The 27,513-nt window shown below is 41.0% G+C and overlaps 1 protein-coding gene across 29 annotated transcripts; it reads right to left on the bottom strand.

Annotated features, from left to right (window-relative positions):
- Nucleotides 1-210: 210 nt before the first annotated feature.
- On the bottom strand, nt 211-25,977 carry PCBP2 (poly(rC) binding protein 2). Of its 29 annotated transcripts, none has more exons than XM_081309922.1 (15): nt 25,812-25,969; nt 23,509-23,651; nt 22,231-22,254; nt 22,104-22,136; nt 21,527-21,643; nt 18,272-18,403; nt 15,266-15,393; nt 14,177-14,264; nt 12,243-12,335; nt 11,051-11,092; nt 9,721-9,793; nt 9,167-9,205; nt 8,184-8,236; nt 7,065-7,234; nt 211-631 (listed from the first exon to the last, which is right to left on the bottom strand). In XM_081309922.1, exons 2-15 carry the CDS (start codon nt 23,575-23,577, stop codon nt 595-597), a joined length of 1,098 nt encoding a protein of 365 aa, XP_081166048.1. In that variant the 5' UTR covers nt 23,578-23,651; nt 25,812-25,969; the 3' UTR covers nt 211-594. The 29 variants fall into 29 exon arrangements, with proteins under 29 accessions (XP_081166048.1, XP_081166049.1, XP_081166050.1 ...); XM_081309923.1 differs by having other exon boundaries at nt 8,184-8,239; nt 14,177-14,251; nt 15,265-15,393; nt 25,812-25,968; XM_081309924.1 differs by having other exon boundaries at nt 14,177-14,251; nt 15,265-15,393; nt 25,812-25,968.
- Between the last annotated feature and the right edge of the window lie 1,536 nt (nt 25,978-27,513).

The following is a 27,513-nucleotide window of genomic DNA, read 5'->3' as shown; positions in this document are numbered from 1 at the left end:
CATAAGGTTTCACAAGGGGCAACTAAATACAGGGTTGTAGGAAGAAAGGATCGAGGGTGAATAAAAAACATGGGAGTGGTGAACAGGAGAAAATATCTTAATTGCAATAAAGGCTTCTATTCAAAACCCAATCAGGGTCCTGTAAGGAATAAAAGGTACAAAAATAACAGGAAGACAACAGGAATAAAACCCACATGAATCACTGTGGCATCCAGTTTCTATTCACAAAGAAAAAGCTCCAGTCCATCTTTTAATTTTTTTGAAAAATTCCTGACATTACAGAACTAAACTGAAATGTATTAATAGTCCACTCTTACATTTCCATGACAAACAGAAAAATTCATGAGCCAAAAAAAAAACAAAAAAAAGGGAGAAGCTTATAAAACTAAATATGGATCTCAGCATTAACAGCTGAACAGAGAAAGGAATTAAAACGCTTTAATTAAAAAATCACGAGTGGATGATAAAGTGTGTAGAAACTGAAAATTTACAAACTATTTAAAACCTGGAATCGCTGACTGTTCAGAAACTACACAGATGGATCATGGGTGGTGGTGAACAGCAGAAAGGGATTATGGATGAATCTGCATTGTTCTAGCTGCTCCCCATGCCACCCGTCTCCGAGGAAAGCCTGTAACATAGAAACAAAACAAGAACTCAAAGTTAGTTTTCCCAGTGCCCAGTTGCACCTCGCCTCTAGAATGTTCAGCCTGGCTGACTGAGGAGGAAGGGGAAGGTAATCACACTTCAGTTTCTTGGATTAACCAGAACCATAATACTTTTTTTTAAGGTGGGGTGGGGATATACGGGGGCTTGAACCCAGAGGTTCTAAACACTGAGCTACATCTGAGTCCTTTTTAAATTAAGACAGCCTCAGTAAATTGCTTGGGGCCCCACTAAACTGCCCAGGCTGGCCTCAATCTTGTGATCCTCCTGTTTTAGCTTCCCGAGTTGCTGGGATTACGGGCGTGCCCCACCATGCCCAGCCCATGACCTTTTTTAATGGACTTTCAATCTAAGCTTCCTCAGGCAAACTACCTCAGAACAGAAACAATGTTGGTGTCATTCCTCAAGCTATGCCCTCTAGAACTTCTAGATTTTCTGAAGATATGCTCCTCCACAAAGACTGTTCTTGGAAGACATGGATACACAGAAGTAATGTTTCTTTATTGCTCATTATTTACCTCCTCCCAAACTGCTAAGTAAAATATAGCCATTTGGGAAACAAACATTATCTGAAAGTAGCCTCATTAGGTTATTGCTTAGACACATAGCTTACACTGTGAACAGAACTAAATATGTAAGAATAAGTGATCTTAACTCTCAAAAATAATTTCATAAAAGGTTCTAAACTGACTAGCATGACCTACTGGTGGTGTCTGGTCAAGAAAGTTTGCAAACTCACATCTATAACCCTTCTACAACAAGGCATAGCCAAAAGTAGCCAGAAGGGAAAACCAAAGGTAAGGAAATTAGAGAGTCCTTCAACTACAAACTATTTTTAAAATCAGAAATTATCTCTTCACCTCATCAAGAATAATATTTAATTCTTGAAAAGATCTAGGGCAAGGTCAACAATAAGCCCTGAATAAAAGGGTTTTGTGGGAACCAAAGGCCCACAGTTTAAATCTAGGACCATTTAAAAAAAAAAAAGTTGTAGTACTCTGGCCCTACAGTGATCAAAAAGAATTGTCCAGTACTTACACCAAACCTAAGCAGGACTCTGCAGGGATGGGGATGTAGGAGACAGGGACAGGAAAAAATTGAACAAGAAATACACAGCCGGCTGGGGATGTAGCTCAGTGGTAGGGTGTTGCCTAGCATGCAGGCAGTGTGGGGCTCTGGGTTCAATCTTCAGCACTGCAAAGAATATATTAAGAAATCTGGAACCACATGGGGGAGCTCTAAGCTTTTAAAAAATTTAACACCCAGTATCTTTAGAGGCCCCATAATTGAACTGCTCAGAAATCTTCTTAAGAATATTCATTAGGTTAAAAGGCCTTCCTATTTAAAACAACAAGAAAAGACCAAGCCCTCATGATATAAGTATGCTAAGTCCCTAACTATAGAAGGAAGAGCAACTAACACAAAAACTTCTACCTGGACAATTAAGCACAAGTTTGTCCCTCCAAACCTTCATCATGCTGATATGGGCATATAATGCTAATTCATATTCCCAATCTGGGATAACATCAGAGAAAAATACTGGAATACTTGTGAACAGCTAGGTTTCTTGTCTCTTTTAAGCAATGTCAACCAAAGGTAATGTAGAAAATGGTTATCAAGGAGAAATCTCTCATCATCAAGTTCTTTTCTCTAATGCTCTGGGAAGAACATTATATATTCAAAACCTTGGCAATATGTAGAACATTGGAAGCCTTCTGCCTTTACATTTAGAGTTCTATGTTTTTTGTTTGTGTAGAGCTGGGAATTGAACCTAGGGCCTAGCACATGCCAAGCTAGCATTCTAACACGGAGCTACCCGCAGCCCATCATTTCAGACTTGTGTGCATCCTGGAATAAGGAAATGAAAAAGCAACTAGGAATGCAGCTCAGTGATAGAATACAAGCCCTGTGTTCAAATCCAAGCTCCAAAAAACAAATGAATTAACCTCAGGGAAGTACATTGAGTAAAGGTCAGGCACAAATCTAAATGCTCAGGGACTTTCTTTTTCTTTTTTTTTCCCCGTTATTTGAGAGGACTAATGAGTTACAAATTAGTTGATCCCCAAGGGTGCTTCAAATTTAAGCTTATAATTTCCTACTTATCATAGTGTTGGGGACAGGGAAGGGTAGGCAGAGACCAGAAGGGTACAGGAACTTAGATCACTAACTGAAGTTGGTTTAGGATTAGTCAGCATCCTATTCAAGTTCTAGACAATGTCATAGATTGGTTGTTCAAGATCTTTCAAATGTCACAGGAAGAAGGGTAATGCTCATTCACAGGAACTAGACAGTAGCTGCCTGCCTTTGATTTACTCCACCTTGTCCCACCAATCTGCGTGAAGAAGAGATCTTCACTACCTCAGACAGACACCCTTGTTACCTGGTGTTGGCAAGGAGAACCCTCAGCACCTAAAATGCCACAAGCCCTTTCCTCTTTGTGGCAATATTGTCAAAGATTTATATAATTAACCTGGGACACAAAAGTCCAATGCAGTTGTACAGACTTCCTAGTGGATTAGCCACAGGTCACAAGTTCCCACCCCTTTACACGTCACAGCACACGGTGAACTAAGGTTGTTACTGTGGCAACTTTATTACAGCTAGAAACACAAATTTGGCCAAAGGCCTGCTGATAGCTTAACCATTTAATAATTAAAAAAGGGTGGGGGGGTAACGGAGAAGCCTTTATTCATTAACACAGAGCCTAACACATTATTATATTGCAAGGCAGAATAAAGCTACAAAAAAGGTAACAGAATGAGAAAGAGCAAAAACTGTGGCTCTAGATAAAGAATTCAACAAGTCAGACTCTGAAACAGGCACTCAGCTGAAATGGCCTAAACCTAAACAAGAGTTATCATTGCCCCCACCCCCACCCATATATACCCCAAAGTAGTAAAAGGAAAACGGTCACAAGCTCACAATAATTTGGTTCTCACCAGTGTTAACAAAATAAAACAAAATGAACCAATACACACTTGAGGGAGGTGCCTCAAGATATGCACTCAGTAGGGGGAGAACCTCTGTTTCTCCCCTTTCAGTTTGTTAGTTACACACGGCACCGCAGAGGTGGTGGTGGTGGCAGCTGAAGCCCCGGTACCCTTAGCAGCAGACACAACATTTAGAGCCAGGAGAGGGATGGGTTTCATGCCAAGCAGACTGGAGACACAAGGGGCGGTCGGAAGAGGGTTGGGGAGGCTGGAGGGTGCGTCGGAGGTCCCCGCTGTGGCGAGCGAGGGGGTGGTGGTGGAGGAGGAAGAAGAAGAAGAAGGGGTGGAGGGTTGAGAGAGGTTGATGCTGAGGTGATCAGGGATCGTGACGGAGGCTGCCTGGGAGGAGGGTTTAGCGTTTTCTAAACTGTAACAGAGGAAAAAAGGAACAAAAAAAAAGGGTGGGTGGAAGGGAAGACCACAAAAGGGAAAAAGTACAGGACAAAAACCGCTTCAGTTATATCAGTGTCTTTGGTTGCCAATTAGGAAGATTTACATCAACTTCTGACAAACTGTATTTTAGCCTGTGTCCCACCCTCTAAATATGTACACTTTGCCATTTTCTATTCTACAATGCTATTTAAAACTGCTTTGGTGAAGAAAAAACTAACAAACTAAAAAAGGAATCATACAAGGCACATATTTCCAAATATCCTTTATCCAACTTACAAGAAAGAAATACTTTCAGGTAGAAAATGAAAAAGTATTCAATCTCCAAACAAGAAGGAATGTTTCAAATACAAATCAAATGTTAATTTCCCCTTCCAAAGGAAAATTACCCAACAATTGCTTATAAAGCTGAATGTTACACAGAATTCTCTAAATTGTATGTATGTGTAGTTAGTCTGTTTACATCTCCACAAAAAACTCGTGTTTAACATGGAAAGGGATAAGTATCCAAAATAGGTCACTGACTAATTTCAAACTTCAAGGAATGTAGCATTTTCAAGGAAAATGCTAAGAACTGAAGTACAGATAAGAACTGGGGAAGCTTTTCTAGTGGGAGGTGGTAGAGTATCAAAAGGCTCTTTGTTTTGACTGACCACACATCTAATGTAGACTTTACAGAAAGAAACTCACTCCCCAAACACTCAGGTTTTAAAAAAAAGCAAAAATAATACTGTTTTTACTCCTAAAGTAACCTAAATTAACAGTAAACATCTACATCTCCCAAATGCCTACATGTGTTTAAAAGCCAAAACTACAGGTTATTAGCTGAAGATTATCCAGAAAATCTACTCTCCAAAAATAACTTGAGGAGCAGGGAGGTTTCTTTTAAAGATTCTATTTTATTTACCTTTGTTCACTGTCAGCTTCAATCCATAAAGGATGATGACAGAGTAATCAACTAACTACAGAAAGTACTGAATGTCACCATGAAAACTAAAAGAGGCAAAGCAGAAATACTCAGAATTTACTAATAAAAGTAGAAAAATTCTTCCTAAAATAAAACATTCCCAAATAATCAAACAGTTGATTTTTGCATTCAAATTGGCCAAGATGAGAAAGTGAACAGCAAGTACTGTGCATGCACAATCCTTGCTTTAGTATTAAATGAAGCTTAATCCCAGTGGCTCAGGAGGCTAGGCAAGAGAATTTTTTTAGTTCTAAGCCAGCCTTCAGCAACTTAGGGAAGCCCTAAATAACATGGTAAAACTCTTGTCTCAAAATAAAACACAAAAAGGGGTGGGGATGTGGCTCAGGGGTTAAGTGCCCTGGGTTCAATCCCTGGTACCAAAAAATAAATAAAAAATCCATACACTGTAGCCACTGACCTACTACACTACTACAGGGGCCAAGCAAACAGGCCACATTGAAAAATAGTCATAATCTAAACTCTCTTGACAGGACAATCCTACCAAAAACCCAAGAAAAAATTTTCCAGATTCTAATAACATGATTTTTGCCACTTGAAACTCCCCTCAAATACCCACTTAGAACAAGAAAATGAATCTTTGCCAACAGTCTCAGTGTCTAGTTTTCTACCGCTTTGACTATTAAAGACTTGATGTGCTTGGCAGCTGAACAAACAAACAGATCTAGATATAGGAAAGTGTTTTCTATGTAAAAATTAATAGTGCCTCAAAGAAAACTTAAGGGAAATATCAAGACCACTACTAGGGAACTTAGACATCTCTGATCAGGGATAGAAGACCATGGTATAAAGACTGGTCTGTACAACAATGACAAGAATACAGACTTCACACTTATGAAAGCCTTTCCCATGTACCACATTTAAGAACTCATAAAACTTTCATGCTACAGAGGCCAAATAGGTAGGAGATAAGTACATAATAACTGGATAACACTCCCCATAAAAAAGGATCCCTAAGCCCTTGGGAAATGTACTAACACAATGGCTTTAAAATGTTTGTTTTCAAGCAATTAACAATGCGACTTTAGCACATGAGCTAAAAACTATTTCCTAAGGGAAAGTTTTTTAGACTATTAACAGCTACCCTACAACTGTATGTAGTAACATTACCTTGGTATGGGATAAGCAAAAAAAAAAAAAAAAAAAAAAACCCTCAGGTGGTCATTAAAGAATGAGAACGAGACAGGAAATACACCTGGCATTTCTGCAACATTCCCAAATAATCAAACACTTATAATTTGAGAAAAAAAGGATGTTTTTAAGAACAAGTGAGGGGATGGGGTAGTGGCTCAATGGTAGAACACTTGCCTAGCATGTGTGCAGCACGGGGTTCAATTCTCAGCACCATATATAAATAAATAAAGGTTCACCCACAACTATATTTAAAAAAAAAAAAAAAAGAAGAAATGGGGGCTGGGGATGTGGCTCAAGCGGTAGTGCGCTCGCCTGGTATGCGTGCGGCCCGGGTTTGATCCTCAGCACCACATACAAAGATGTTGTGACCGCCGATAATTAAAAAATAAATATTAAAATTCTCTCTCTCTCTCTTAAAAAAAAACAAAGACCTTAAAAAAAAAAGAAGAAATGGTAATGGCTGCCTCCAAGAGAATGCTTTGATGTGCATTTCTCCATTATTATTTAAGGGTGCTTTTTAAATTCAATTAAAGGTGCTCTGGATGTCAAGAAATATTGGTCTATGTGACATGAATAAAACAAGAAACGTGGGTTTTTTTGGGGTTTTGTCAGTATGGCTGATCTTGCCAGAGCACTGTCCTACTAGAAGTCATACACTATCTCTTCCAACTCCAAAGTCATCAAAAGTTAAATGCAACCAATCTATGTCACCCCATGCAAAGTTACTGGAATGATTTTTTTTAATCTAATGATGAAAGAAAGCAGGGCTGTATTTTTTAAAAAATTATTTTTGCCATCTCTACCCATCCCCAAGTAGTCCCATAATAATAAAGTATTACAATGTTCCCCAACATACCCCTACTATGTTGGAATTAAGGTAAAAGGTAGGTCAATCTTACCTGACGTTGATTAGATACTGAGCCAGGCTAATGCTGGCAGCAGATCCAGTGATGGTAACCTGCCTATCGGTAGATCCTTCCACTGGGTTCGCAATTTTGATCTGCGCCCCAGACATCTGACGGATCTCATTGATTTTGGCGCCTTGACGCCCGATTATGCAGCCAATCAACTTAAAAGAAAAAAAGAAAAGACAACAAATTAAGACTTGTATGGCTAGGTCCAAGAATTCTATACTGTCTCTTCTACAACTTGGATCTAAGAACTAAGTAATGGGAACTATTATCCACAATCTACACTCTTTCTCATATATTCTTTAAAAACAAAAAAATATATATTTTTATTGATCCCATTTCAATTCCTGACCCAACTTTTGTCTTACCACTATGGGTCAGAGTTATCTGCAAACAAACTGCTACTCCAAACACCAGCTCTTCATTATTCCTTTCCTCAGAGTATTAACTCCGAAGAAAAAACAGATCAGAAATAAGATGTTACTAAAACCTAGTCAATAAAGGAATCAATAAAGGCATCTTCAGTTCTGGGTACCAATGATGCTTAAAATTCATCTGCCATGAGAGGCTGGGGTTGTAGCTTGGTGGTAGAGCATTTGCCTAGCATGTGTGAAGTACTGGGTTCGACCCTCAGCACTAAATAAATAAATACCTACATTTGAACAGTCCAATACTATAAACAGTAATGAGACAATAATTTGTTCTTACTGAACATCTGAACTGTGGCTAATCAAACTGAGAAATTGAATTTAAAATATTTTATTTTTCTCAACCTAAATAGCCACAGTGTCTGTAGCTACCATGTTAGAGAGCACAGATTTAACATTCAAGATCATTTCACCCAATGCTTTAAGGATAAAAGTTCTACAAGATTCTACAAGAAACAAAGGCAAATGGAATTTCTACCTGAGGGGGGGAAAAAATGTTCATTCTGCCTCACAATAAGTTTTCCACGTCAATAAATTTTTTCTAGGATTGTTTGTACCCCGAATTCTCTTTAGTTTAAAAAAACTTAATTTGGGTGCTGTGCATGTAGCTTAGTGGTAGAGTGCTTGCTTACAAGTATGGGCACTTATATTCTTGGAAACCAATGCCTAGTACACTTACATCGTTTGGAATGGTGAGTTCATGAGAAGTAGTCTGAGCAGATGCATCCAAACCTGCTAAAAGACAGAAGAGAGCAAGAAAGTTCAATGCACAGCATTCAGAACCACATTGAACTGCACATTAAACTAACAGAAAGAAATTAAACTGGAAACCCAGCATTGGCTGTTGGGATTCATCACTAACTTGGAAGCCTCCAAGGAGGAAAGAGGGGGAGAGGGATGTAGAAATAATGCTGGAAAGGTTCTTCTGTACACTCAGAAGAGCTGATTTCATGCCATTTCCTGCAAAGCCCCGCCTATTGGGGTAGGGGGATGGAAGCAAGGGGCAAGGGAGCATGGTATCCTCAAACAGGACAAAATCTGAACCGAAATCTAAAACATCAAGTCCTTCACTTCTTCCCCTTTTCTGTTAGAATTTCCTGCTGTTGTGTTCCAATTTTATCTCAAACAATGCTCACTAACACCAATGCCAATATCATGCCTATTATTTGGTACCATGGACTTTTGGCACACATGCAGAGTTGACTTAAATATACCCATGTCAGATTAACACCCTATGCCTTTATCCTCCTAAACTAAACTTTAAGGTCAGGTACAATGAAATGGCAGTCATGTGAGGGGTATTCATTTCTCCAGATTAATCCCTGTCTTTTGCTCAATTTGCTCTGGCTATTGTTTGGTTTTCCAATGAAAAAAGGAAAAAAACAAAAACCCATACCCATCAATAATGACACCTGGACTGGGCCAGGTCAACTGGCTAATCTTCACAATCCTAGTCCTGCTCAATTGCATTTTTAAAAGGGGGTTGGCCAGATCCATCAAGGGACCCTGAGGGGCACCAGGCCCACCCCCTTTGCTCTCTCAGCTTCCTCTCTGCCATGTGCATGTTGCTGATATGGTTCATGGGCAGTGAAACAAGACTCCCACCAGTTTATTATTAATATAACAGTAGAATACTACAGATTTTTTTTTTTTAATCATTACCCCAATAGCCTTTCACCTCTGGAGAGCTGGATTCAATGCCTGTTAAGATACAAGTGAAAATGAGTTTGGTGGTCTCATCCTAACCCTATCGGACAAGTTATTCCTTATACAGAAAAAAAAAAAAGCCCAAAAAACAAATTAAAAACAAAAACAAAACAAAAAAAAAAAAAAAAAAACACTACACAATTTGGCACAAATGGATTGTTTCTACCCAAGTCTGAATAGCTGGTGGAGAGAAAGGGGATGCTGATCAGATCAAGGGGGCAACAGTCACAATGGTTCTAAGAAATATCAGCCTACCCTTTGCCTGACAAGCATCCCCAAACCTCACCCCCAAACCTTCCAGGACCTTTATTTTTCTTTTCAAATAACTCACCCCAAATGAAAACCAAGTTAACAAACACATTACCTCCTTGGGTTTAGCCATAGTAGGCCAAGTTTAAACCAGCAGGATGCTGGATAATGAAGTTTTAAACAGATGTCAAGCTGAGACCTTGGGACTGGCCTCTGTCTTGCACTACACCTTACAGAAATAAACACTGAGGTTTCCATACCACTGAATCCGGTGTTGCCATGCGTCATAGGAAAATGAGACTGTTGCATTGCCAACTGGTGCAGCTTGGTCAACTGCAGGAAGCAAACAAGAAAGGCTGGCATTAGAAAAGTAACACAGTCAGGGCTCAAGCACACTCACATGTGAAAATGTAGAATTCCTGAATCCCCAAGTTGACTCTACTACTCCAAATACAACACAGGGGAATGACTGGGCTTCTTATAATACAATCCAGGGAATGGGCAGAATATGAAAGGAAAGGAAAAGAAATACAGAGGGTATCAGTATAAGAGAATGAATGCATTTTGGGTACATGAAAAGAAAAGCAACAGTACCCGCCCAATAACCATCCCTTTGTGGGCTACTTAATGAAGGTGTTTGCAGCCATTGCAACAGTTGCCCCAGGGACAAGCACAGACAGGCTAGGTAAACAAACTGTGCAGTGGTGCTAGGGAAAACACACCATGCAGGGTTCCACCAGTACTGGGAAAAGGGAAGGAAATGATGGGGGCAGGGAGACTGCAAGGAGAGGGCTTTGAGAAGAAACCAAACTGTGTTTAATCCCCACCACCAACAACTTCTACAGCTGTTTTTGTTGTTGTTGTTTTAAAATCTCAATAAACCACCCTAGCTCATGTAAAGTAATCCCACTTCAGGTCTAATTCCCTCTCCTAAGTCCTGCCACTAACCAAGAACCAAACTCAACTATCCAAGTCTAATGCTCAGCACCTGAAAAGGTTAGTAAGGATAAAGGAAGAGTGCAGAAGAAAACGCCCTTAAACAAAGTCTAAATATTAGCACTTTAAAACAGGGTTTTTGGTTTTTTTTTTAGTGGCAAGGAAAGTTTTGAGTTGAATTCCCACATGTTCAGCTTCCTATCCTTCCCTGTGTTTAAGTCCTTCCACCCTCCCCCATATAGGTTTTAAGTTGTCACCTCAGATGAAGGAGTACCCAACAGCAAACCTTCCTCCCACTCCTCCCATGGAAAGGAGAATGTTATTCAAGGAAGCACAGTCCACTGTCAATTTAAATAAAAATGACAGTGTACCATGGAACATTACACTTTTAGAGTAATCTGAAACACAGGGGAAAGAAGCTAATGATCTATTGAAATATAATTTCCAGGGGTTAAACGTCAAAAGGCAAACAAGGTTCTATATGTCCTGGTTATAATTTTTTAAGAGCCAAAATGTGGTTCACCCTGTGAGGGTAACAATATTGTAAATGTTTAAAAACCCAACTCACTTCGGGATACTTGGGAGGAAGGAGTCACAGACAATATTGGATGGGAGAAGGAGCTTTTCAGAAAAAGAAGTGAAAACAAAACTTACATCTGGCTGTGGAATGGCATACTGTCCTTGAATGGTATAGGCCTACAAAAGGAGGAAAACAATTCCTATTAAAAACCAATCACGGACAGCCACCCAGTTCGAGGAATAGGGCAACAGATTTCAACTAGCCGAAGTCAGAACTGAACTAGACAAAGGGGAGGTGAGGCACTGAGGCAATAGATGGAGTCTCACAAATATAGTCAAACCTGAGCTGGCCTTCTTTGAACCCTATATATAATTACTTTATTTCAGGGACCCTATAGAAGCAGCCAAGTTCTCTGTAATTAAGGCAAAATATACATATTTGTTTTTTAGTAACTTTGTTTATTTTTTATGTGGTGCTGAGGATTGAACCCAAGGCCTCACATGTAGTGTTCTATCACTGACCCACAACCCCAGCCGGCTTATCTGCTTTAATGAAAAAGTGGAAATGCAATTAAGCACTGCCTCGACTGACCTGTATACAAGACAACCTAGAAGGAAAATGGTATCTTCCAACCAGTACCACCGCAGTCCTCTACCAATTGTGGTGCCGTGAATGATTTATACCTAAACAAAACTACATGACATGTTTTCAAACATTTCCCTAACTTGTTTTTCTCTACATCTACCTAAAAACCTTAAGCTGGGTCACTAACACTATACAGTTGAAGAGAGAACACAAAAATCGCTATATTCTAAGTCCTATCTTTTCCCACCTCCCCTCCATAAAAGACACTTGCAGCTCCCACTACACCCTCCTCCCACCACACAATAACCTCCCAAAAGGGAGCTGGGTCTTGGGGCAAAGGGGGTAGGAGGCAAGGAGGAATAGGGAGGGAGGGAAGGAAGAAATGGCTGGTTAACAGGATGTGAAGCTTCTCACATCACTATAGCTTGTATCCCCAAAAGTGCACCCAGGTAGGGGTGGGAGAAAGGTGAAAATGGGGCGGGAGGAATAGGAGAGGGAGAAAAGGGGTTGAACCAAAAATAAAAAAATAAAAAATATTAAAAAAAAAGAAGAGTTGGTGTTACCATCTGGTGGGCTACGCGGCCTGTGTGAAATGAGGTGGGGGGGTCAAGTCCAGGTCCCCGTGGACAGGTGGTGTCCACAGCACAAAAATCACCAGCGCCACTGGCCCCCCGTGTGTTGGCAGTCTCGGCTGAGGCGGAAGGATTGAGTGAGCCTTGGAGACTGAACATCCCCTCTCACCTCTAGAGGTGGTCCCTCCAGGTCAGGGTTGAGGCACATGGACGGGGTGGTGTGGGGAAAGCTCGCACTGTCGCTGCCTGTGCTGTACCTGTCCTGTGGATAAATAGAGGATTTCAGTCTCCAGGGCTGTCAATCCGGCACCTTGTCACCAGCATGAAATTCACACAAAAAAAAGTTGTTTATTTTTTTCGTTTTTCCTTTAAAAGGGAGCTCACGACACAAATTTGAAACGAGCTGTAATCAGTGAATTAAAAAAAATGTTACCTAGTGGCAGATTTCACAATGCACAATTGGGCTATTTTCAATAATGAAGGGGTGGGACAACAGAGCTGACACCAGCTCCTGGTCAATATGGGATTAAATTGAACCCCTACAGAGCCCACTTTGCCACAAAGGAACAAAAGACAGGTCCATCTGTAGACACTGTTATGAACTGGTCCATTTGAAAAAGGCCCATGGGAATGACCCACGAAAGGGCAACTCATTGAAAGAAGCTGCAAGCTGTTTAGAGAGTAGTCAACTGAATAAGGGGAAGGGAGGGGAAAAGGGAGGAAGGAAGAGGAGGAAAGCCAAGAGGTATGAAGGGGGTAAGAGGGACAGGAGAGAAGGGAAAAAAGGGTAGTTTTGAGAGGATTGCTGCCACACAGCATAGGACCCCCTTATAATTCCAAATGGGAGTGGGAGAATCCAGAAGAACAGGAACCTGGAGCTCTAAGGAGAACGGAAAACCCTTAAAGCTAACCCTCCTGTCTCAATACTGACTGGGCCTGTCTTTGCTTATCCTGCCCAACAATCCAGACTAAGAGCCCTTTGACTAATCCAGTTTACACAATAGCAGTGCTAAAGGTACTGTCTCAAGATTATACTGTGACATGATTAACTTCTTGTGAAAGTTCCTAGAACTATATAACAAACTGAGCCCCTGAAACTTGTTTGATTTCATGCCACTTCAGTATAGTTATCAATGTGATGAACTCCAAGCCTACACTCTCCCTTCAAATGACTTCCAAATCAAATACAGGTAAGATGCTTATTAACAGGCCAGACCCAAGTGGGGATAGGCACTTTGCTTACACAGCTACCAAAACGAACACCACTATTTCAATCTTAATCCCAGTATTTTAAAAACTGGCCTAGCAAATTCTTAAATACTAACAAACGCATAAAACTACCATGGTGCTTTATCAATGCTCTCGTCATACACATCTAACTTTAGAATAAACCATGTGTAAAAGATGAAGAATTTAGATTGGTAAGGAAGGAGTAGAGAGAGGCCCAAGGGGTGCTTTGGTGTTCTTGCTCTAACACCAAAGGTCACAGCACCACAGCCCAACATGCTCTCCCCCTCCTACTCTTGTAGGCTGAACTCTTACCCCAGCTGATTTCAATTATGCCATGTGGTTCAGACCAGTATTTATGAGGTTAAGAGTCTGGGATATTGACAATACACTGGAGTTTGGAGGTGAAGGGGTAGGAGCAGGGGAGGTGAGGTGGAGGGAAGGGGAAGTTTGTAGGACACTCAAGTTCAGAATTCCCCAATTTTGAGACCAGCATCCAGAACTCTCCTTCAGAGGTCCAATTCTTTTCTACCTTTACTCAGACCTCTAAAGATCACCCCACACATACAAAAGCATGGATGGGGTGGGAAAGAGAGAAGTAGTGACACAGAGGCAATTTAACTCTCCTAACCCATCCCACATTAAATAACAAAATAAATTACCTCTTCCGAGTGCCTACAAAACTTCCTTTGCCTGTTAAAAATTAAATACGGGCTTGGCATTCAAGGCTTTTTCCAGTACAAAAATAAAACTAAAAGCAAGTCAAACTATGGCCAGAGTAATCGGCAAGCATGCAGAGTGGCTTGGTGTGCTGCTGGCGTAGTTGACATTTCAAATATTATGTTAATTCTAGCCAACCAATAAGAACTGTCTTACCTGACCACCTGCAAAGATGACTGGAGAACTTGACGGCTTGGGCCGGTACGGGATGGTCACGCCCTTCGGGGGGGACTGGGAGAGAGTCAGAGGGGAAAAAAACAAAAAGAGATAAGGTTTCAAAGCTGCTTCAGCTGTGTGGCTTTAGCACACACAGTTCAGTTAAAAACTATTTTTCCATCCCCTTACCTACAGCAAGTTATCATTAGGTAGATCTAATCTCAAATCTGCAATTATTTACCTTAAAGCAGTAAGACAGTCATGGACTACTCACAGCTCATATTAATCATTAAAGAAGATACCCCTCAAAATAATTTTATGCACTATTTCCATGTATTTAATGACACACACACAAAAAAACTCTGCGTACATTTTAGCTATTAATTTTTAGGATTTCATATTTTAATCTGAAGAGAAAATAAAACCAAGTTTGAAATAAAGTACCCAAAAGATGAGACTAGGATAATATAGAAGTGTCTGCACTGCACACTATTCAGAAATCCAATTAAAATTTTAACTCCACTTGGAAATCACACTTTCTGATAAAGTATGGGACAAATTACACATAACTTAAAAAAAGGTTTAATTACCCCATAATTTTCCTCTTTAATAGAATACTAGTGTATTAGCCAGACACATAAGTCATTCAAATACTACCACAAATTCACCATTCTGTTCTATATTCACTCACTACCCTTTAGAATATATCCTGCTTGAAAGCCAGAAATTAAAGAATGTGCTCAAGTTCCATGTTAACAAAGTATAGCATTCCAAAAGGTAATTTCGCTTCTCAGGAACTCAAATGAATATTTTGTCCACTCAGTTCACGTATTGAATCTTCCCATCTACCCTTGTAAACTGTGCTAAAACTGTCCTAAACCAAAAGATCACTGCTAGTTAGCAGGTTCTATTTTTGTTCACAGACCATAGGAAAAGTCAAAGCTGGGGGAAGGAAAATATGAACTCAGGGAACCTTTGTACCCACCCCCATTGAAGGCTTCACCTAATTCCAGTCTTACTAAATATAGATCAGTTCCTGTCCCCAGAATTGCCCTTCCCCCACTCTCAGCATGAGCCTGAGGGCTTACCTCCAACATGACCACGCAGATCTGTTTGACACACTCAATGATGGATTGCGGAATGCCAGCAATAGTGATGGCCCGCTCAGTTGAATTGGGGAGCATATCCCCTGCCACCTGGACTTGAGCCCCTGTACTCTTTGGGGGTAAAAAGAAATTGAAAAATCAGAAAAAAATTTTTTTTCTTTCAAATACAGTATTTATTTTAGATTTTATAGCTCAGTGGATACTTATCCTGTCCATCTTCCCCTTTCTTTGTCCCTTCCCATTCCTCCCTTTTCATAGATAGTACTGTTTAAAGGGAGTTAAAAATAAAATATCCTTTAAGATAAGAATAAGCCTGGGGGCTGGGGATGTGGCTCAAGCGGTAGCACGCTCGCCTGGCATGTGTGTGGCCCGGGTTTCATCCTCAGCACCACATACAAAGATGTTGTGTCCGCCAAAAACTAAAAAATAAATATTTAAAAAAAAAAAAAAAAAACTCTCCCTTTAAAAAAAAAATAAAAAAGAAAAAAGAATAAGCCTGAACAACAGCCTAAATTTAACCTGCTCAAGAAAAAAGGTCCTCCAAACAGTTTCCTCTCAGCTTTTGTGAGCCCCCAAAAAACAATTATCACCCACCCACCTTTCATTCTATGGGCCAGTTACCATTTCTAGGGCTTATGATACATTAACACATTAACACACACGGCCCAGTATCTTTGTTCTGGTATCATTTACAAAAGGCTCTCCAACTCAACTCTTTCTTTAGGAACCACTTCAAGTTTCATTCCAACACCAAATTCAGTAACCCCTAGATACAACTAAAAGCTTCCATAACCTAATTTAACTTCATTATTAAACAGTGATCCAGATTACAACTGTATCTGAACATACATTCCCCGTTTTCCCTTGCTACATGGAAATCTGGCCAAGAAAAAAACATCGCTACTCTAACATATCAAACTGTAAATGTTTTAGATATGAGAAAGTATACGTTGCCTCATATGTAAGGTGCCAAATTGCACACATTTGCTAACAAAATGAAAATTATGGTTAACTTTCTCATATCCTGACTTATTATTAAAATACACGAATCCCTGGCGCACGCCTGTAATCCCAGAGACTCAGGAGGCTGAGGCACTTTCAGCAACTAAGTGAGACCCTATCTCTGAATAAAATACAAAAAAAGCGGGGAATGAGAAGTGGCCCTGGGTTCAATTCCAGGTATCAACAAAACAAAACAAAACAAACCACTAATCCTAGGCGTATGGTGACACATGCCTCTAATCCCCCAGCTATTTAGGAGGCTAAAGCAAGAGGATTGCAAGTTCAAGGCCAGACTCAGCAATTTAGTAAAGAGGTCTTTAAAATAAAATACAGTTCCTGGGCATGGTGATGTGGGAGGCTGAGGCAGGAGAATTTTGAGTTCAAAGCCAGCCCAAGGGGCTGGGGATGTGGCTCAAGTGGTAGCACGATCGCCTAGCATGCGTGAGGCACTGGGTTCTCAGCACCACATAAAAACAAAGATACTGTGTCCACCTGAAACTAAAAAATAAATATTAAAAAAAAAAAAAAGCCAGCCTAAGCAACTTAAAGAAACCCTGTCTCCAAATAAAATATAAAAAGAGTTGGAGAATTGGAGAATGTGGCTGGGTAGTTAAGTGCACCTAGGTTCAATCCCAGGTACCAAACAAAAAAAGGTACTGGAAATGTAGCTCAATGGAAGAGTGTCCCTGGGCTTAATCCCCAGTACTAAAAAAAAAAAAAAAAAAAAAAAAAAAAATTAAAAAGCTAACCGGGAAAACTCGACAGGAACCCATCTTAAAATAAAAATAAGCCAGGCATGATGGTGCACACTTGTAATGCCAATATCTCAGGAGGATAAGAAGATTCCAAGTGGGAAGCCAGTCTCAGGAACTCAACAAGCCCTAAGCAACATAGCAAGACCTGTCTTAAAATAAAAAATCAAATAAATTCGGGCTGGGGATATAACTGTGTTAAGCACCCCACTTCCAGAAGCAAAAACGTAAATAGGGCTGGGGTTGTGGCTCAGGGTAGAGTGCGTGCCTAGCACTTGCAGGGCCCTGGATTTGACCCTCAGCACCACATACAATAAATAAAAGTATTGTGTCCAACTATAATTAAAATATATATTAAAAAAATCATAAATAAAGGGCTGGGGTTTTGGCTCAGTGGCAAAGCACTTGCCAAGCATGTGTGAGGCTTCAGGTTCAATCCTCAGCACCACATATAAATAAAAAAAGTAAAGGTACACCAATGACTAAAAAATTTATTTTAAAAAAGAAATATATATATAAATAAAATAAAAACAATATACCGGGGCTTGGGTTGTGGCTCAGAGGTAGAGCACTTGCCTAGCCATGTGTGAGGCACTGGGTTCCATCCTTGGGACCACATAAAAATAAAATAAAGGTATTGTGGGGCTGGGGATGTGGCTCAAGCGGTAGCGCGCTCGCCTGGCATGCGTGCGGCCCGGGTTCGATCCTCAGCACCACATACCAACAGAGCTGTTGTGTCCGCCGAGAACTAAAAAATAAATATTAAAAATTCTCTCTCTCCTCTCTCTCCCCCCCTCTCACTCTCTCTTTAAAAAAAAAAAAAAAGGTATTGTGTCCACCTACACCTAAAAAATAAATGCTTAAAAAATTAATTATACACACACACACACACACACACACACACACACAGCCTGGGATAAGAGTATCACAGTCCTAATGGGAAAAACAGAAACAAAAAGGGACAGAGATACAACTCAATGAGAAAGCAAGCACTTGTGTAGTATAAATAAAACCCTGGATTCAATTCCTAGAAACACTAAATAATGATATAAAATCTGAGTTGTGTAAAAAAGGAAAAAAAATTACATAGTACTTTTACTCTCAGTTCAATCATTATAGTCCTTTAATACCATTATTTTAGTCAGTCTTCATCAAGTGCTAACATTTCCTAATTATACCAAGAGCTAACAGAACCACATTTAGAATAGTTAATATTTAAGTATAGCATAACCAACCTCTCGTATTTCCTTAATCTTGCAACCACCTTTTCCAATGAGAGAGCCACACTGACTAGCAGGGACCACCAGCCTCAGAGTGACCGGGGGTCTACTGGCAGCTGTGCTATTGGTCATAGAGCTGCTGATGTCCTACAAAAAGAAAAAAGCTGGTCAGAATATTAAAAAGATACACATTTATGAAGATCCTTAGGAACCTGTAACTTCCATAAAAGAACCATTTACACTTGTGTGTATGTGGGGGTAGGGATGTGTGAGGCCTATGGGCATGTCTCTTTTGTTGTTCTTGTTGTTGGGGGTGTACTAGGGAGTGAACTCAGGAGCACTTGACCACTGAGCCACATCCCCAGCTCTATTTTTGTATTTTATTTAGAGACTGGGTCTCACTGAAAAACATCACCAGTCCTATTTTTTTCATTTTGAGAAAGTTGACCAGGCTAGCCTCAAACTTGCCATCCACCTGCCTCAACCTCCTGAATCCTTAAGGATTATAACCATTTGGCACCACACCTAGCAAAAACCATTTATTCTTAATAAGAACATGTCATGCCATAACCATCCCAAAAAAGGTTCAAATTCCATGCCTTGCACCAAAGTAAATGAAGATTACAACTCTACAAACTTGCTCAGAAGTAGCCATAATTTTCTTTCACCCTCAGAAAGTATTCTATAAGCAGGAAGAAAAGCAATTGTTTTATAAATTGGAGTTAACAAGCAACAGGAAAAGAATCTTGAGGTTAAAATTAAATATTAAGAGATGAGCCAGGTGCAGTGGTGCATGCTTGTAACCCCAGGAGTTCTGGAGGCTGAGATAGGAGGATTGCGAGTTCTAAGCCAGCCTCAGCAAAAGCGAGGTGCGAAGCAACCCAGTGAGACCCTGTCTCCAAATAAGATACCAAGTAGGGCTGGGGAACTAGCTCAGTGGTTGAGTGCCCCTGAGTTCAATCCCCAACATACCCCCCTCCCCCAAAAAAGTACCATTACATAGATGACGAAACAGAGGCTCAAGAGTATTTTCTCTGATCACATCTAAAAAGCTCTGTAGGGCTGGGGTTGTGGCTCAATGGTAGAGTGCTTGCCTCGCACACATGAGGCACTGGGTTCAATCCTCAGCACCACATAAAAATAAATAAAATAAAGACGTTCTGTCAATCTACAACTAAAAAAAAAAAGATATTTAAAAAATAAATTAAAAATAAAAAGCTCTGAAATATAAAGGATACTACTGGAGCTTCAGAGTACACGTCAGTGAGACAACATAGGTTTAGAATGCATAAGACCCTCAGTTCAATCCCTTAGAACCAAAAACAAAACCTGTACTGGCTCAATCAAAGCCTACAATCTTATTCCTATAACATCCCACATCCAAAAGTCATGGTTTTAACCTAGTTAAGTTTAGCCTTTGAAGATTAAGTGGTTTAAATGTCATTTCTCAGACTAAACTCTATTAGTACTGAGACCTTGGAAATGCTTAAGCTTAAACCCCTGAAATCAAGGATGTTTCTTATGTGGTTAAAGAATGGACACTATGCCAGGCATTGTGGCACATGCCTATACTCCCAGAGACTCTGAAGACAGAGGCATGGGAATCCTAAATTTGAGGCCAGCCTTGGCAACTTAGTGAGGCCCTAAGAAACTCAGCAACACTGCCTCAAAATAAAAAGGGATGGGGATGTATCTCAGTGGTTAAGCACCCTGGTTTCAAACCCCCTACCCCCCAAAAAATAGATATTTCCTGATTTTTTTTTTTAAATACAAGTAACCCCAGGAGAATTAACAGGGCCATGATACTCAAAAAAAAAGTTGTTTTGGTGGGGTGGGGCACCGGGGATTAAACTCAGGAGCACTTGACTACTGAGCCACATCCCAACCCTATTTTGAATTTGAACTCTTTTTTTTTTAAAGAGTGAGAGAGGAGAGAGAGAGAGAGAGAGAGAGAATTTTTAATATTTATTTTTTAGTTCTCGGCGGACACAACATCTTTGTTGGTATGTGGTGCTGAGGATCGAACCCGGGCTGCACGCATGCCAGGCGAGCGCGCTACAGCTTGAGCCACATCCCCAGCCCATTGAATTTGAACTCTCAATCCTCCAGTCTCAGCCTCCTAAACTGCTGGGATTACAGGCATGTGTCACCATGCACCAATTTTTTTTTTTTTTTGAGAGAGAGAATTCTTAATACTTATTTTTTAGTTTTCAGCGGACACAACATCTTTGTTTGTATGTGGTGCTGAGGATCGAACCCGGGACGCACACATGCCAGGCGAGCGTGGTACCGCTTGAGCCACATCCCCAGCCCCTGCACCAACATTTTTAATGCTGAGGATATAACTCAGTGGTACAGCAATTGTCTAGCATGCAAAAGACTCTGGGTTTGATCCCTAGCACAAACACACACACACAAAAAAAGATGACATTTCTAATGTGGGCAAGGATAGGATTTCAGGCACCATTAAGTACCAACCACCAACCAAGCAGCACTTTTCTGTGGTATCAATTGCACAATTAGCAGCATTACTGCAGCAGGCAGAGGGAGGGCAAGCGGGGAGCTGAACACATGACCTAGGACAATGGTTGCTTGGCCTCTGAAGATTGAGAGCTAAAACAACTCCCTTATAACAAAACCTCTGATATGGTTATTTTGCTTCTGATTACCTAGGGCTCGCCCTCAAAGTACAACTTTAACATTTTTACCAGTATCTGTATTTTTTTTTAATATAAACAACACAGACTGTCAAATATCTACAATCAATGAAATATATTAGTTTCTTTTTTTTTTTAAGAGAGAGAATTTTTATTTTTTCAGTTTTTTGGCGGACACAACATCTTTGTCTGTATGTGGTGCTACCGCTTTGTCTGTATGTGGTGCTACCGCTTGAGCCACATCCCCAGCTCCAAAATATATTAGTTTCAATAGAGCTCCTAACAAAAAGTACATTAATTTAGTTCAATCAACTGGAAGAGGACAACAATATATTCTGAAGGCTTAGCAATAAATGTAAAAAAGAGCTGGGAATATAGTTCAGTGGTACAGAACTTAATTAGCATACTTGAGGCTCTGGGTTTGGGTCCCAACACTTTTTTTTTTTTTTTTTTTTTTGCTGGGTATAGTGATACAAACATGTAGTCCCATCTACTAGAGAATCTGTCAGGTAGACAGCTTCAACCCAGGATTTCAAAAGCAGCCTGGGCAACATAGCAAGATCCTGTCTCAAACAAAAAAAAAACCAGGAGGTGGGGGAGAAAAACAACGAACCTCTTCCAGTTTGTCAATGATCATAGCAAAGGCTTTGAAGATGGCATTAGTGGGTCCAGCCAAAGTGATAATTCTCTCAGGACAATTCCCTTCTGAGATATTGATACGTGCACCACTCTGAAAAAGGAAGAGAAACAAAAGTAGTTCAGAGACAAAAAAGATCAGAACATATATAGGATGTGTATAGCCTCGCTTTAACATAGTAGGCAAAAAGCTACCTACCTACACTGGGGGGTGGGGAGAAATCAAACACTGTCCCATGTTTGTCCTCAAACAAAGCCTATACCAGCTGTCCTGAATAAACCCCAAGATCTCTCTGAAAAGCATGCACTCCTGCATATATTTGTCATTACAAATAACTGAAACAGAACTGGGGATGAAGCTTAGTGATACAGAACTTGTCTTAAGAATGGTGAGGCCCTGAGTTCAATTCTCAACACCAATAAAATAATCAAGCTAAAAATAGAGACTTTCCCTATAGAGCTCTCCCCCATCTAATCTCTCAAACAGAACTTTCAGTTGTTTTAAAAGATTTTCACTTTCCAAAGCTAACAAAACTCAAAAGCCCCTAACTTACCTCCTCGCGCATCTTCTTAACCGATTCTCCTTTCTGTAAGAGGAAAAGTCAATGATGAGCTCCAACTGCTTTTTCAACTCAGACTGACTAAATAGTAATTAGCATTGAAGTGAAATTGTCTTCTTACCTTTCCGATGATACTGCCAACTTCCTGCAATGGAAAAAACTAGTGTAAATAAGAGGAAATTCAGAAGTGTTCATCATTATGAAAAATAAATTCTAGGGGCTGGGGATGTGGCTCAAGCGGTAGTGTGCTCGCCTGGCATGCGTGCAACCCGGGTTCGATCCTCAGCACCACATACCAACAAAGATGTTGTGTCCGCCGAGAACTAAAAAATAAATATTAAAAATTCTAAAAGAAAAAAATAAATAAATAAATTCTAACTAACTATCCAGCTGTCCAACTGCTATTATGATAAGTACTACTCCAAAGAAATGGAGAGTTGGGTATGATGGTACATGCATATAATATTATCTACTCAGGGAGCTGAGACAGGAGGATCATAAGTTTGATGCCAGCCTGAGCAACTTATGGAGAACTTCTTAAAAATAAAAAGGGCTAGGGGGTGGGGCTGGTGGCTCAGCAGTAGAGTGCACACCTTGCACATGTGATACCCTGGTTTTGATCCTCTGCACCACATAAAAAATAAACAAAAAAGATATTGTGTCCCTGTATAACAAAAAAATTTTTTTTTAAAAAAGGGCTTTGGGGGAGGGGGGCTCAGGTTGTGGCTCAACGGTAGAGTGCTCACCTAGCATGTGCAAGGCCCTGGGTTTCATCCTCATCACCACATAAAAGTAAATAAAATAAAGGTACTGTGTCCAACTATAACTAAAAATAGAAAAAAGGGCTGGGAATGTAGCTGAGTGGCAAAGTTCCCCTGGATTCAATCCCCAATAACCCCAACCCTCACCAAAAAAGGAGAGATTTTAAGATTTACTGAGGGTTGGGGAGATAAAGGTTTATTCTTTAATCAGAATTTAAGAGTAAAGCTATCAATGAATTTCAAATGAATAGCCACATAGTGGTGGCTAAATACTACATTTGTGTTTAATATAAATTATCTTTTATAAAACTAAATGTTTACCACCCCCTTAAATTTCCCTAAAATTATTTGTGAAATCTACCTATTACAACCTATAGCAACATCCATTAGAAAAATCTTACTCTCCAGGTATGAGACAGTCTTTGGCTCTAACCTCTAGTTAAGCATTTCCTGCTCAGTGGAGCTTCCTAGTCAAATCTGTCCACTTTCCCACTATATTCACATCTATTCCATTAGAGAAGAGTACTAAAGCCAGACACCCCACAGTGTTAATCTGATGAGCTCCAAGATGCATGTCTGCTCTTCCTGGCCCCTCCCCTAGCAGTTACTATGACCCAATTTCCCAAGCTGGTGCATACCTTTCCATGCATAAGTAGCCGAATGGTGAGAGTGACATTTAATCCACCTTCAATCACACCGGTGTCCATGTCGAGCAGTGTTATGGGGAGCTGGACTTTGAGTGGTCAAGTCTTTGGTCACTGGTGGGGGTGAAAGCCAAAAACTGAAATGCAAACATGATCAAAATCAGAGGAAGAAAACAAATAGGAGAATATTTCCCAAAGTTATTTCTGCCATTATCAATGTTTTCTAAATGATTCTTTTCCTATCCAATTTGTACACACACCCAGCACAACTGCTTAACATTTAAAACTCTGGTTGTTACAGAGTATAGAAGGCAACTTTCCAATTTGCTCTCATAAATGATAGGTTTTCCGCTGACTCTCAGGATGAGGAAGATTCCTGCTACTGGCAGTGGTTCTAAGGGAATTGCTGAACTTGCACCAAATTGTCCTTCAACAAAGTAAGCTTCAAAAAGATTCAAACACCTGAGCAAACCCCATACTAACCAACTTACATTAAGGGCAAATGACCTTTTGATTCCCTGTGGAGTAACAATTGGAACTACAAGCTAGAGAACACAAGTAAATTTTCTTCATAGTAGCAATTTCTAGATAAAGAAATTGAGAATATCCCTCATTAAAAATTTCAAATGTTGATAGATGACATCAAATGATTTTTAAATTATGTCAACAACCTAACTGAAAGAGGCATCTATCCCAGATGCTGCCATGCAAACAGGAGTTCCACATTCCCCTTTGGAATGACTCCATACATTTAGTCCAATCAAGTCCTTTTCTCATCCCCCTAACCTGTTTTGTTTGTACAAAACTTTTATTGCCACTCAGTTTTTATTCACATCTATTGAATCTTAGATTTCTTCCCAAAAAAGACAATATAAAACTAATACACCTAAAAACTTATTCTGTAATTGTTTTCAAGACGTCCCCTTCTTCACTCATCCCCTCAAACAATGCGCTTAGTGATATGTAGAAAAAAATTTGGTTGTGGATATGTGTTTGCCTTCAATACTTCCTTAGGACCAATTTTAAAAGTGCCTCTCACAAGTTCTTTTAAATTTCTTTAATGACATAAGTCAGTATCTATCCCTTCAAAACTCCTCCTATAGCTAGTTTTCTCCCTTCACTAAACCAGACACCCTTTTAATTTTGTTGTTAACAAAGGTCAGACCCTAAATACTTTCGGAAGCGTTTTAGTGATTGCCACACCATTCTGTACATGGCAAATTTGTCTCCTGTCTACTTCAGAATGTAAGTGATTATATAAGTGCATTCCCAATGCACATTATTTTCCTATTTTCAGAATATAGCCAATTGCTGCCCAAATCCCACAAGTCAACACTTTTCACTCATGGGGAAAAATGGCTTGGTAGAAATAGTTGAGTCTATCAGAATGATTTCCTTTTTTAAACTAATTATGGTAAAAAACCTTAATTTCCTAGCTAAGATGTAATAGGAAGTACTTTACAAATACCACAATAATCACAAGGGCACGAAATGAAACATTTGAAGTTATTTCTTCAGGTGAGGCACAAATATGCATTTTAACTCCAAACCATCAAAGCAATCCAAGAAATCTGTCATACTTCTCTCATGTCAGTATAAGTGTACCCCATCCCAGGAATCCAGCTGTTAATCATGCAGTCAATTACCCCTCTATAAATAGCTGGGTCTGGGTTTATATCGGCAGGCATTTTGTAATTTTAAAATTCGTTACCCTGAGAGAACGTCCTGAATAACTCGGTAACTGGGAGCCCGCCTACCCTTTCTTTAACTCCGCAGCCCCCCTCCCCTCGGTCATCCAAGCATTTTTCCACTTAGCCCCCCCTTCCCTCAATTAGAAAAGAGAGGAAAAATAAACGGTTCGGTCGGGGGGGGGCGCTGCAATCCAGGGGGAGGGGCCGGACTAGTAGCGCCTCCTCGTGTGGCTGCGCCAGCGCCTGCCCCCCGCGGGGAGACGCGCTCACCCGCACGGCCAGCAAGCCGGCCATCGCCTCCCCCACCCCCCTCAACCAACAAATCCACCGCCGCCCCCCCTACCGCGCGCGCGCCCTCCTTGACTCCTGCGCAGCCGCCACCGGGAAAAGGCGGGGGGAGGGGGTAGGCCTTGCGCGAGGCCTACTAGGCCGCGCCAGAGCCAGGTCCTTGCGTGAGTGGCCGGCAGGAGAGACTGAGGTGGTAGGCGCTCACGCGGGACTACGAGAGACCGGGGCTCGTGACTAGGACCGGAGACCTCTAAGAAAGATGGCATGAGTGGAAACAGAAGCTACAGCCGGGGGAGGAGGGGAAATTTTTAAGCTTACCTGCAGGCGCGAGACGACTGAGGGGAAAAGGGGAGCGGGCGGGAAGGGGAAGGGCGGGAGGCCGGGGGCGGAACAATAGGGGCGGGCGGGAAGGCAAGGGGGGCCCCGCGGGCGGGCGGAGGAGGAAGGGGGGGGTGGAGGAGGAGGAGGAGGAAGGGGGAAAGAGACCCCGGGGCGGGTGGAGGGCGGCGGAGGGCGGGCGGGCGGGCGGAGGGCGGGCGGGCGGGAGAGGGCGCAGGCTGCGGCTGCTCCGGCTGCTGCCTCTGCTGGTCTGGGAGGGGGACGGGGCGGAGCGGCCCGCTTTCAACCCCGCGCACCCTTCGACCCCGGAAGCGCTAACCGCCCCGGGGCCGGCGAGGCGACGCGTAGTCCAGACTTTCCCCACACAATGCTAACGGCCTCCCGAGAGCCTAGAGCGGCTCCTTGAATCGAGTCAGCACCAGCGAGATGGTCAGTTGCGAAAAGCGAGATGTGCGATAGAGCGGCAGTGTAGGGACGCAAGGGAAACCAGTGCCACCTAGAGGACTAACTGGAAAGTTCAGGCGTAGTGCCGAAAAAGGTGGCAATCGCCATGGATCAAGAAGTGGAGTGGAGGGCTGGGGATGTGGCTCAAGCGGTAGTGCGCTCGCCTGGCATGCGTGCGGCCCGGGTTCGATCCTCAGCACCACATACCAACAAAGATGTTGTGTCCGCCGAGAACTAAAAAATAAATATTAAAAATTCTCTCTCTCTCTCTCTCTCTCTCTCTCTCTCTCTCCCTCTCTCCTTAAAAAAAAAAAAAAAAAGTGGAGTGGATGAAGGAATAGGTGGAGAGAATATGAGAAGAGACAAGGAAAACCCAGTAGTCTATACTAATACTAAAAAAAAAAAGTAAAAAATGTAATTTGCCATACTGAAAGCGATTATTACACCAACTCCTTATTCTGAAATTGTTAACTAAAAGAAGCATTTACCGTCTGCTTTCATCAGTAATTTATACGGGAAAGCCCGATTTCATAAAGAATCCCATCCAATAAATGTAGAAGAAATGGAAGAGTTAGGAAATCACTATTTTGCAACCCAGAATGATCCTGTCAAACTTTTAAGAGAAACGTTGTTAAAGAACATGTCAAATGTCACCACACAGATTATTTCCAAATTGCACAAAACGAAAAGTAATTTCAATGGAAAGTTCTGGCAGTCAAACCTTACTCAAGTAAATGATCACACTTTACATCACTAGTAATAGGACAACTTTGATGTTGTGTGGTCCTCAATGAGATGCAATAAGTACACAACATCATCTATTAAGTATTCCTGTCAAAAGTGTTTAGTATTGGGCTGGGGATGTGGCTCAAGCGGTAGCGCGCTTGCCTGGCATGCGTGCGGCCCGGGTTCGATCCTCAGCACCACATACAAAATCAAAGATGTTGTGTCCGCCGAGAACTAAGAAAAAATAAATAAATATTAAAATTCTCTCTCTCTCTCTCTCTCCCCCCCCTCACTCTCTCTTTAAAAAAAAAAAAGTGTTTAGTATTAATCTTATCAAGCCATTATACCTAATTTGCAGTTTACAGAAAATTTACAGGGGATAAGGAACAAATTAAACCCAATATTATAAAATATTTGTAACCCCAGAATATGAGATATTTCACTGGTCAAGTGGCCAGATCATTACAAAATGACAAATGTTAAAAAAAAAATGATGAAGGCACAGGAAGAA

The sequence above is a fragment of the Spermophilus citellus genome (genome assembly GCF_964194105.1).
Source record: "Spermophilus citellus genome assembly, chromosome: 10".
NCBI lineage: Eukaryota > Metazoa > Chordata > Mammalia > Rodentia > Sciuridae > Spermophilus > Spermophilus citellus.
The sequence above is the reverse complement of the archived record's forward strand: the minus strand, read 5'-3'. Positions and strand labels throughout refer to the sequence as shown.